Raw genomic sequence first — 13096 nt, forward strand, 5'->3', positions numbered from 1 at the left:
CCCTAATATTCACATCCCCTAGTCCAGCTTAGGTGACTAGGCCAAGGATGCACCGGGACCTAGGCGATGTAGAGTAGGGTTTCTTTTTCAGCCATTCACTCCACAGGTATTGCAATACAGGTGAGTTCCCTCTAGGTACTTGGACTTCCCTGGAGCCTCGCGATGGAGGAAGCACAGCAAAGTTGGAGGAACGGATCCAGCATCTGCTTAGGTCGACAAAGAAGATTGCTCAAGAAGAAAGAAGCTTTTTTTTGCAGGTACAACCGGGAGGAGAGCACTGGGGAGGCACTGCTTTGTCAGGGCTGGCTCCAGTGCTCTTGAACCCTGGTCAGAGGAGAAAGGCAGCGGTTCACCGCGGCTGGTTCTCACTCTGATTGGGGAGGATTTATCCCCAGCTCTTCTGCCTTGAGTGGCTTGACCTGGATACCTAGCGGTGTTAACGAAGGGTCAAGCTGACTCAGGGCTCCAGTGCTCTTGGACCCTGATCGGAGGAGAAAGGCAGCGGTTCACCGCGGCTGGTTCTCACTCTGATTGGGGAGGATTGATCCCCAGCTCTTCTGCCCTGAGTGGCTTGACCCGGATACCTAGCGGTGTTAACAAAGGGTCAATGCGACTCAGGGGGTACGTATGCGGCCCCCCTGGGTTCCGACTCTCGGGACAACGCACGCAGGGTGTGGTGGTCCAGAGCGGAAGGACCTTAATCCAGGCTCAGTCTTCTACGGGGGGTAGCCTCGCTCATGCAACAGCACATTGCACCACACACGTTAATATTGGACTCTTAATGGTGACCTGGAACAGGTTCCAAATTTTTACCCCTAATATTCACATCCCCTAGTCCAGCTTAGGTGACTAGGCCGAGGATGCACCGGGACCTAGGCGATGTAGAGTAGGGTTTCTTTTTCAGCCATTCCCTCCACAGGTATTGCAATACAGGTGAGTTCCCTCTAGGTACTTGGACTTCCCTGGAGCCTCGCGATGGAGGAAGCACAGCAAAGTTGGAGGAACGGATCCAGCATCTGCTTAGGTCGACAAAGAAAATTGCTCAAGAAGAGAAGAAAAAAGCTTTTTTTTGCAGGTACAACCGGGAGGAGAGCACTGGGGAGGCACTGCTTAGTCAGGGCTGGCTCCAGTGCTCTTGAACCCCGGTCAGAGGAGAAAGGCAGCGGTTCACCGCGGCTGGTTCTCACTCTGATTGGGGAGGATTTATCCCCAGCTCTTCTGCCTTGAGTGGCTTGACCTGGATACCTAGCGGTGTTAACGAAGGGTCAAGCTGACTCAAGGCTCCAGTGCTCAGGGGCTCCAGTGCTCTTGGACCCTGATCGGAGGAGAAAGGCAGCGGTTCACCGCGGCTGGTTCTCACTCTGATTCGGGAGGATCGATCCCCAGCTCTTCTGCCCTGAGTGGCTTGACCCGGATACCTAGCGGTGTTAACGAAGGGTCAATGCGATTCAGGGGGTACGTATGCGGCCCCCCTGAGTTCCGACTCTCTATGAGGGGTAGTCTTGCTCATGCAACAGCACATTGCACCACACACGTTAATATTGGAGTCTAAATGGTGACCTGGAATAGGTTCCAAATTTTTAGCCCTAATATTCACATCCCCTAGTCCAGCTTAGGTGACTAGGCCAAGGATGCACCGGGACCTAGAGTAGCTTTTCTTTTTCAGCCATTCCCTCAACAATTACTGCAATACAGGTGAGTTCCCTCCTAGGTACATACTTTGTTGGCAAGTTTGCTTTCCCTGGAGCCGAGTGACGTATGAAGGACAGCGAAGTGGAAGGAATGAATCTGGATTCATTCATCTCCTTAGGTCGTGCGCTGTCATGGGAAAAAGAAGACTACTCAAGAAGAAAGAAGCTTTTTTTTGTAGGTACAACCAAGAGGAGAGCACTGGGGAGGCACTGCTTAATCAGGGCTGGCTTCAGTGTTCTTGGACCCAAATCGGAGGAGAAAGGCAGTGGTTCACTGAGCTGGTTCTCACTCTGATCGGCGTGGATTGATCCCCGGCTCTTCTGGCCTGAGTGGCTTGACTTGGATACCTAGCGGTGTTAACAAAGGGTCAAGGCGACTCATGAGGTACTGTAATTTTCGGACTATAAACTATAAGTTTATAACTATAAGTCGCACCAGCCATAAAATGTCCAAAAAAGTGAAAAAAAAACATGTCGCTCCGGAGTATAAGTTGCATTTTGGGGGGCAATTTATTCGACAAAATCCAACACCAAGAACAGACATGAACGAGCAACAACAGACTAAACAATACGGAATGCAAACGTGACAAACACACACGAGGAGCTGAGAACGGACCTGATGTAACATTCAGAGTTATTTAAAAAAACTATTACATAAATAACACGTTTATAAAACCATCTGTGTCACTCCAATTCATTAAATCCATCGATCGTCCTTTGTCAACAATGCCGTGTGCCGCGCCACAGTTCAAACTATTCCACAGGCTCATACAACGATATATAAACTATATTTTAAATAACTATCACATAAACAATATTATCAAACCATTTGTGTCACTCCAAATCATTAAATCTATCGATCAAATTTCCATCCATCTTCTTCCGCTTATCCGGGGTCGGGTCGCGGGGGCAGCAGCTTTAGGAGGGACTCCCAGACTTCCCTCTCCCCAGCCACTTCATCCAGCTCATCCTGGGGGATCCCAAGGCGTTCCCAGGCCAGCTGAGAGACATAGTCTCTCCAGCGCGTCCTGGGTCGTCCCCGGGGTCTCCTACCGGAGGGACATGCCCGGAACACCTCCCCAGGGAGGCGTCCAGGAGGCATCCTGATAAGATGCCCGAGCCACCTCATCTGGCTCCTCTCAACGTGGAGGAGTAGCGACTCTACTCCGAGTCTCTCCCGGATGACCGAGCTTCTCACCCTATCTCTAAGGGAGAGCCCGGACATCCTGCGGAGAAAACTCATTTCGGCCGCTTGTATCCGAGATCTCGTTCTTTCGGTCACGACCCATAGCTCGTGACCATAGGTGAGGGTAGGAGCGTAAATCGACCGGTAAATTGAGAGCTTTGCCTTTCGATCAAATTTCTCGTCCTTTATGTCAACAACGCTGCGCGTGAGCAGCTGACGTCGGCCTCATGGGTCAGTTGCGACTCCTTTTATTCCACAGATGTAGTATATAAATATATTGTAGCGTTAACAAAGTACAAGGGAAGACGTGGGTTTGGTAAACGGCCCTTTATTTAACAAAACAAGAGTTCAACGAGGCAACAACTATGAACAGTAACAAAAAAAAACATATAGAAGTTGCTACACGAAATAAAATATATATCAAATAACTATAACAACGATAACAATTTTTTCCAAACCTTCTGCGTCACTCCTAATCATTAAATCCTTCGAACTCTTCATCCTCCATGTCACTTTCAAACAAAGCCGCGACTGATGCCGGTAGTACGTGGGGCCCTTCGTCATCCCGTGATCGAATCTTTGTCCTTTATGTAAACAACCGCCACGCCACTGACGTCACTTGAAATTCAAATTACAGTAATCCCTTGCTACATCACGGTTCTCCAAACTTTCTTTCTGCTGCTCGATTACTGTTTTCGGCTGCATATTTTACAACTTGAAGTTTGTAACCTGCAGAATATGAGTTTCTTTTTGGTGCCATTTTTGTTAAGCCCTTCCAAGTTGATGAGTCACGGCCAACGGTGAAATTTAGACCGCCCTCATCCAGTTTTGTCTGAAAAAAAGTTTTTTTTTTTTTCAGCTGTAGTTTTTAGTTTTGTTTATTTGGTTGTTTCGTCAAAGTCTGCTTTATTGTCAATTTCTTCATATGCCAAGACACACAGAGCTCGAAATTACGTTCCCACTATTTCACGGTGACAAGACAGTACACAATATGCATACAAGTAAACAACACAAAAAAATAAAAACAAGAAGGCACAAACAATGAATAAAAAAGTGATGAATACATATTAAATAAACAAATAACATAATAAATATAAGAGGAGCAAAAATGGAGCAAGTGTGCAGACAGTGGACTTGGATATGGCGCTTTAAAGTGTTAATTGCTTTATTTGATTTTTTTCTCTCTATTTTTCATGTTTTGATTATGTTCAAGATAAAGATATAAAAGCATGTGAAGTGATCAACTATACTAAAAATAACATGTGAAGTGGTCTATACTTGAAAGTAATGTTAATGATCAAGTAAAAATTTGTGAAAAAAACATATACAAAGCTCAGTGGCCTAGTGGTAGAGTGTCCGCCCTGAGACTGGAAGGCTGAGGGTTCAAACCCCGGCCGGGTCATACCAAAGACTATAAAAATGGGACCCATTGCCTCCCTGCTTGGCACTCAGCATTAAGGGTTGGAATTGGGGGGTTAGATCACCAAATGATTCCCGAGCGCGGCACTGCTGCTGCTCACTGCTGCTGCTCACTGCTCCCCTCTCCCCCAGGGGATGGATCAAAATCACACGGGGATGGGTTAAATGCAGAGACAAATTTCGCCACACCCAGATGTGTGTGTGATAATCATTGGGACTTTAACTTTAACATATATGTCGCTCCTGAGTATAACTGATACCACAGTGTAACTCTGAAAATAAAGTATTAATTATATCAGTTATCAATTCTGTTGCTTTTCACAAAGGAGGCTCTGCTATATGTTTTGCAGCAGTATTTGAACATGTGACTAAGTCCTTGTGGTCATTGATCCATTTGTTTGGTTAATTGTGTTTGATGGGAGGAAATAAAAAAAACATAACAGTTTTGATGGCATTTGATGAATAAAAACAATCTCTATGAAACATATGGGACGGAATAAGCATAAACTGAAATGAGAAAATAGCCAGAGTCAAGGAGGATCACATTGTGCCCCGTAAATCTGACAAACCAATCTTCCAAAGTGCATGTATATATCATGATTGCAGCAGCACTAAGATAGTGTAAAAATCTCATTAATCTTTTATTCTAGCAGAAAACTAATATTTTATTATGGAAGTAATGAGCATAATATCACTAACCTTGACGACGTCTTCATCTGTGGTGCGACACTCCACTGCTTCAGAGACATCAATAACTGAAGCGTCTATTCCGATGGTTACCACCTTCACAGGGACAGCAACAGTTTTCCCAGTCAGGACTGCTGTGTTTAAAATCTCAGTATCCTATGAAAGGAAATCAGCATAATCAGCGCTGTAAAAGAAACAACAGAATTTTTGGGAGTTGTGAGGTTCAACTCAGGAATACCAGCAGTTTATGCTTACCATTGTCATCATTTAAGAGAATGATTGAGTACCCGTTCTCCTCGCGATGCCATAACTTCAGCCAGTTAATTTGTGGACATTGTTAACTTGATAGTATGACTACTAAGTTAATATAATTATAGATTGGACAATAACATTTTGTTGACTCATTTAGTAGCAAAATTATGTGGCTACGTAATTAATGGATTTTTTTAAAAATAATTCACTGTGACACGGACACTCTTAGAAAGCCATAAATTTGGTGGCTGTTTCCCATTAAGAGGTTTTATCCAGCTTGAATATGTGTTTCTTAAAGGAAACATTTGCGGTGAAGCACCTGTAGTGGACTAAGGAACAATACTGACATTTTTTTTTTTTTTTTGGGTTACTAGAATAAAAATCCAATAGAGTATCAGTGACACTAGTACGTGATTGATAGTAAAATACCAAGTAGGAACATGGTAATAAAGAAACGGGCAAATAAATACAGTATGTAATATAGTTATACCAAACTCAGTTCATTACATCTACATTTTATTTTTGCACTCAAATGATTGTCAAAATAATAAGAACAAAATCTGATTCCAACGCTATCTTGTAGAGTCAATAATGGAGAATACATTTGTGGTTATACTAATTGCCTGGTGACGAACTGCAAGGAGACATCTGTGCCAGTTTGAGGGTTCAAAATGCGTGCCATTTCTGCCATGTACTGTAGCCTCTTTTCTCACAGGCCTTCTGAGTAAGTATTCTTTTTCCAGGCAGACTAACACCCTAAGGCATCAATCTTCTATAAGAGCCGTGAGCCTCACAACGTCTGTCTTGTCCCTCAAGCTATAGGCTACTAATGTAAAGCTGGAGTTGTTAAGAACTGCAAATCTCTAAATTAGAAATGGCAAAACAGACAATTTTGAATTTGACGAACAAGCAGTGCAAAGACGATGACACAAATAATAAGCCTCTCATTTTTAATTGGGGTTTCTTAAAAGCGCAAATTGACAGCCTCACTTCTTTAGACGCTATCAGTACTGCTTCATCACGCTGAACACAAGTCTTAACCTTTAATCACACATGCCAACATTCACACATTGGGGTTGTCACAGAAGATAATGAGGGTCCATTAAAATATGTTTGTGGTAACATTTGCTCTCTGGAGTCACTCACAGAAGACCTATCCAGGCTCTGAGAAATTACTCCTAAATTAGGTGGCTTGATGTATGGATCTCGGCGGCACAGTCATGTCTGACATTGAAGAATCCTGGCAAAAATCTCTAATGGAGTAATGTTTTCAGGATGCTCTTAAGTTCACAGAGTAGCAACCACAAACTGTATTGTGGCATCTCTGGCATCTTTTCCCCCATAGGGTCAAAGAAGAGTAATATACAATCTGTATGTGGATCTGTTTTAACATTTTATACTTTTGTGTCAGTTAAAGAGCAAAAAAAAAAAAAAAAGTGGCTTAGGTTTGAATAAAAGTATCCAGGTCATTTTGAGGCAGTCATTAAATAAAATTCACTTAGCATGGGATGGGAGATTATTCTTAACTGAGGCAACAGGTGCAAATTCATTACAAAAGGCAACACTAAGAGATTTTCATTCCACAAAGACTGCAAAGAGCATGAAAGTTCTAATTGGACATGAAAGGATGTACAATATACCTTCCCTTCCACGCTCCCTTGAGTCAATTCTCGTTTAAACCGAGCGTTTCTTTAAATTAATTATGTGTCTGCAAGGATTTCCAGAGGGTAATCTATTAGGAATGTTTTGGTAAATGGTTAAGAAATGGTGGAAGCCAAAGCTGATGCGAGATTACTGTGTTTGAAGATGACCCAGCAGGCTGAGAGCAAGCTGAGAGCAGGGCACTAATAAGGCTCAGTGGGATCGCACAGTGATGCATCAATGGGCCACACAGTAAGACATGGGCAGCACAATTAACTGCAAAAATGGGGACTAATGATGCGCATTGGCAGGGTTTCTCACTCAGCGCTTTCCCAATGAATAAGAAATAACACGGATGCCTGTGAAGGTAGGCAGACTGGATTGACATTATTTCACTGTGAGGCGAGAGTTTAAAGTTGCACAGTGAGTTGACAAGCTACAGTTTACATTTTCAGTGCATCGCGAAAGAGACTACGTAATTAACTGCACATTTTTTACAATGTGCTTTGTGTTACCCCATTTCAGCACCAATGTCGCATATAAATTCTCATAGATCTAGTAGTGATTGGTCATTGTATAACAATAAAAACATGAACCAATGTTCATTTCACAAAACACAAGCAAACTCTACTGCTTGTTGGAGGCAAGGCGTAAGAATGCACATAAATTTAGAGTACTTAAGGCAGAAAAATACTTTTCACGTAGCTTCCTTGTTTGTGCTGCTCTTCCCAGCCAATTCACCTCAGAGTATTAGAGCGATGTCTTTGTGGCCTATAATCTGGGGAGAAGTGGCTGTCTGCTTTATCAAGGATCTCTTTCTTAGCATTCAGCACACTGCGGTAGCTGGTAATGTGTTCTGGGCTGTAATTTCTGCCGTGTCTCCTCTGGATCTGAAAATAAGTGAGATTTATGGTGTCAGCCTGAGTGACATGGGCAGCATGAGAAATAGCAACATCGCCCGTTCTGGTGTCGTGATTAGCTTCTCCTCCTTGTCCGAAGTAATGCGGTTGCGCTCTGACCTGGCCAGCCTGGTTACATCTGATATAAATGAGCAAACATGGTGGAGCCAGCACTTGGATTAGAACTTGTGGTAGAGCAACAACCTTGTGGACGAGAATGTTATATATATATATTTCTTATTCTTGATGGTGTATTTAAATAATGAGATATTTATCTGTGAGCAAAGGGCCACATCTGTGCCATAAATCTGTTATACATGCTTCACAACCCTTGATGACGTTTTGTCATTTCTCATATCCTTTGACGAACAGATGCAATGAAATAAGATTTGATGAATGGGCGACTTGCATGCAATAAATGAAATATTCTTACTTTCTGATCAAGTCCCATCCCTTGATGATGAATTATAAAAGTCAGAAGCAAAAAGACCGTAAAATGGGAATAGGGGACAGCTGCTGAGAATTTTAGGCACTACACACAAATCAGTGTCCCAAAGCCATTAAGATGACCTTTCATCAACTTTTCCCCCTCATACACAATGTGAAATCTCAGCTGCCTTATTCCACTGGGTGTTTAATTGGTCAGAAGTGAGACACATGGAAGAGAGTCAGAATAAAGAATATGGAGGCCCCATGCAGAGTGATACATCACTGCATGACAGTACATTGAAGTCGTAGGATGCTTGCGAATAAGCCAACACGTTGCTTTTTAATGAGTCTCCCTCTTTCTACACTATTCCCAGTTCTTCCAATTGGTGCTTCTCCAAGGATAAACCCGTTTTCAGCTCTTCCCCTCCTCCTATCACTTTCTCTGCCCAGCTCAAAGGATCTAAGTGGTAGCAGTCATTGCATGGCTTACAAAAACACCAGGCTGCCTTATAAAACAGCTTAACCTGCTATTCACTAGCACCCTGCCTCAGGTACATGCCACTGAGAGGCATGAGCTGCTCATTACTGCAGAGCAGGGTAAGGAGAAGATTGCTCAGATAGTGGTCCATTGCCAAAGGTACCCCCTAAAAAGGAGAGCTAACGAGGGATCAAGATGACCATCACGTGAACAAGAAGAGCTGGCAGCTCTAAATTAGCAGATGTGTCAAGGTCCACTATGGTAAGTGTTTCAAGGAACAGCGCCATTGTGGAAAGGTCGCCTAATGTCCTATCCAAGTTCACAATAAAGGGTAACCACAGTATTTTGGGAAGAGGCTTGAGCTACCATTAGGTTAAGTCATTGAAAAGTTGTTTAACTGTGCTTTGCTTTCATTTTATGGTGACTGTAGGGTCTGATATAAAATAATTTCTCGTGAAATAATGCACAGTATATCAATTGAGGCCACACCTTCATAAACTGGTGAAGTCCAAAAAAAAATCATCTCGCATATTGAAAAAAATGTGAACCATTCTGAACACAAATCAGCCCTCACACCACCACCCCCAACGCCCCAGCCCCTCCCACCACAGATCAATTATGCAAAGGCATTAACAGAATATCATAGCACCAAGCATCTGATCAACTTTCTCTGATGTCATCCCCATATTGCTCACAACACCTCGGGGGCATTTTTCATTCTGTTTGAAGATTAAGATTTTGTATGACCAGCACGATTGTAGTCAATGAATGTAGCGCGCATTGATGACTGATAACGGTTTGGTTGTTTTGCCGCTAACTTGTATAATAACCACCAAACTATTGAACAATGTAGGTGCGTGTGAAGGGGGGGTGCATTGGTAATCATGGCCAGTGAAAAGCGACATAAAAAAGTTTAGTGTCGTTTTTATCTTTTGACTCCAAATCAGGTCTTCCATCATCACCAATACCATGTGAACACATTTTCAAAAGCCATAAAAAATTGGGAGCATGCAATGGAGCCGCCTGAATCATTCTATTGTGTAGAAATCATTTCTGAAGGAAAAAAAAACAAAAAAAACAAAAAAAAAAAAAATATATATATATATATATATAATGAAACAGGTTGCTCTGACTTTATTCTTCTACCAGATGTCCCTCATGTTGCTTTTACTGAAGCATCATTGTTGCAAATAATCATCTTTGCTTCTTCTCAGTTTTCCGATGACTTCCAGTGGCATTTAAGATTTGCAGCCCACTTGTGTCTTCTCGTAGACACGCGCATTTCTTGGAACAAATCAGTTTTTATGAGATCTTTTATGAACAAATCCAGTTTCCGCCTGGACATGGTCTTGGTCATGCTCTCCCATGTCCATTTGTTTTTTGTGTCCATCTGTTCTTGTCAGCACGATCCCTTGTGTCTTCCAAACAACTGTTTCAGTCATCTTGTTTTGTCCTGGTGTTCCTCATCTCATCAGTTTGCTTGTATTTTATTCCCTGGTTTCTTTCTCTCTTTGTCATTGCATTATGTTTGCTGTCTTAGTGCTAATGAATAAAATCAATTGGAAACTGAAATTGCTGTCTTAGTGCTCATGAATAAAATCAATTGGAAACTGATTTTTTTGTGTGTATTTGGGATGTATAAGATAATAACATTGGCTTCAAAACATTTAAATTTCATAAATGTTCAAACAATTCTGTATCGTAATCATCAAAAATGGAAAAAATGGGGTGAAATATTTTTCTCTGTACTGTATACACCAGTATTGTTTTCTTACATTTGTAAACCTAAAGCTATAATCTATTTCTCAATCATCTTATTCATGACATTATAATTTCATACTTCACACCTACTACTTGAGTTCATCCAGTTTGTCCCATGTCAGTTTATAGGACATATCCCCTGCAATCACTTTCAATTTGTATGTAGACTGTCCTCTGCATCAGTGAGTTGTCTTTTATTGAATATTGGCATTTCATGGATGCTATTGATGGTTCAGTCACACCAAACTGCTCTCCAATGTAAATGAGTTTTGAGAGGACATGATTTATGGGTAAACTTTGCAGAGAAGCATCTTGGTGACACATTGCTGACATGACAAATGCCCCTGAAATTATTAATTCCGCTCTACTTTGTAGTCTGCGTAAAGCTTGTTGATTTTATCCTATTTTTATGCAATGTGTTTCTTAACTGTATTGGGACATTTTCATCCTGAAATGTAAACTAGGGGTGAATATACAGCATACAAGTACACGAACAGAGTTAGTGTCTTCAAAATATAGTTTGTAGAATTGATTGCGGGTTGCTGCTGAGGCAATAAGATGCCACTGTCTTGATCCCAGTGGCTGTGAATTGCACCCCATGCTGTGAAAATGATCCTGTGAATAAAACATGGGTCCACTTGGAAGGAGTACTTTGTCAGTTTATAGGACATATCCCCTGCAATTCTCAGGAATTCCATACCTGTAATACACATGGATCAACGTGTCAGAGGCGGGAGTGAGAGACCCTTGTGAATGTCAACAACAGGCGGGCTTATCTTAGGCGGAATCAAGGTCAGACACCAGGGACATAGCCATCTCTCGTCTCACCTCGTGAGTGAGAGCGCTGCGGGGGCTCGAGGGAGGGAGCTGCCTGGAGCTTTGACGGATGCTGGCAATGGTAGAGATTTCTCAGTGGCGCTCCTGCTGTTTTGCCCAATGAGCCTGGGCTCAGAAGATGGAAAACAACGCATTCTGCTCATTCTTAGCCCAGCAACTATTTTGCTCGGTCGATCGAATAAGAGTTCTTCGCCAACAGCCAACCATGCGAGTCGGTTACGACCTCCTGATCTTTTGTCAGATTTCTCCACCCGGCTCTGATCGAGTTCTATTCTGCCAGCTTAGTTTGACTTATCTTGGCTTATCTGCCCTCCCTGGACACAGACCTCTCTGACTGGGCATAAAGGGCAGCCTCACTGTAGACTCCATTACCACTAAGAAATAGGCACATTCTTCTCAAAGCTTGGTGGGCCAGGTTATAAGTCAGAAGTGAAGCGAAGTAGCGGCAGCGAATAGGAAATATGGTAGAATGTCGCAGCATTTATGTCATACCTGTTTTTCCTACTACTGTCCAAACATTTCTCAAAAGATGAAAAGGAACAGAAAATCTACTACATTGGCATAAAACGTCATTTTGAGAAAACTATTTAAAAAGCTTATCCATGGTTGGACATCTGAGTGCTTCTCTGTAAATTGTTGCTATGTAAACATCCAATTTTGAAGTACGGGAAGCTGATAATTATTTGATGTCAGTGATTGCAGTAAGCACTGGAGCAGCAGAACCAATTCAGTGAATCCTGCAGTCAAATGGCAAACAAGGTTGAACATAGGTTTATTATAACGTAAATCTCAGCTCACTTTTTGCACTCCAATAAACATGCATGCTTCTGTGCCCTTCTGAGTGACAGTGAAAATATGCATATTTACAATCTACTTTTCCAGGTTAAAGAAATTGGATGCAAACAAACCAAACTTCTTACATTCACCACAATTATCATGCTGGTATACTCTCAAACAAAAACACTTGGGAGACCAAATGTTGATGTTGTTTTAAGTAGTATAACATCAGACCATGTTCCAGGTTTGTGCTGTGGTTACAATACTAAAACAATACATCAATAATAGCGCCTAATACGTCATAATCACCCTCTTAACCTTGAGTGCTTGAATGTTGATAATAGCACACTTGAAGTTTATCCATCAGGCCCATTTTCTTTCAAACTTTTGAATCACACGTTTCTCAAAATGTTTTTTTCATCTCTGTCAAACAGCATGCGCATGCCACTTATATACCCTTAAGATAAGACTGACAGGTACGGCGTGCAGCCGCTAAAAACAGTATTGTATGCCATTATTGTTTCATAGGCTTCATATCTGCCGGATTAGCATATAAATACATGTTTGTTTATCTAGTCGTTTTTGACAAAGCGCTTTCACGAGTTTACTCTCCTGTGCAGACAAGATGCGCACTGCAAAGTGAATAGAATCAAAGAATAAAATGAGACATTCATTGGAGAGTGTTGATTGATGACTTTACCATGGGAATGCCGTAGTGGCCACGGTCATGATATATTGTTTAAGGATGCATCGGAAGCCGCATGTGAACACCAACGGCTGCTTTCACACGTCCTCATCTCCAAGTGTGACCAGCAAGAGCGAGAGCGCACAGTTTGGTGCCTGGGCTCGAACAGGAAGACGGATGTGTCCAGATATGATTTATGCCCTGTCCCCATGCTCCCTCTCCATCATCACACTTCCACAGCATGGGTAATGATGATGAGGGCAGGCTGGGCAGGAGTATGTTACTCTACAATGGCAAAAGATAATGGTAAAGCCTCCTACTGTGCAGAGAAATCCGCTCAGACATCCAATTACT

The 13096-nt window shown here is 42.4% G+C and overlaps 1 protein-coding gene across 1 annotated transcript in view; it reads right to left on the reverse strand.

The window, feature by feature from the left end:
* Positions 1–13096, reverse strand: part of si:dkeyp-14d3.1 (transmembrane protein 132C) — an 84137-nt gene that overhangs the window by 14964 nt on the left and 56077 nt on the right. Inside the window, exon 5 of the mRNA XM_049763713.2 lies at positions 4996–5139. Coding sequence (XP_049619670.1) covers positions 4996–5139 — 144 coding nt within the window. The remainder of the gene's footprint in view (positions 1–4995; positions 5140–13096) is intronic.

This window comes from Syngnathus scovelli, chromosome 3, assembly GCF_024217435.2.
Source record: "Syngnathus scovelli strain Florida chromosome 3, RoL_Ssco_1.2, whole genome shotgun sequence".
Classification (NCBI taxonomy): Eukaryota; Metazoa; Chordata; class Actinopteri; order Syngnathiformes; family Syngnathidae; genus Syngnathus; species Syngnathus scovelli.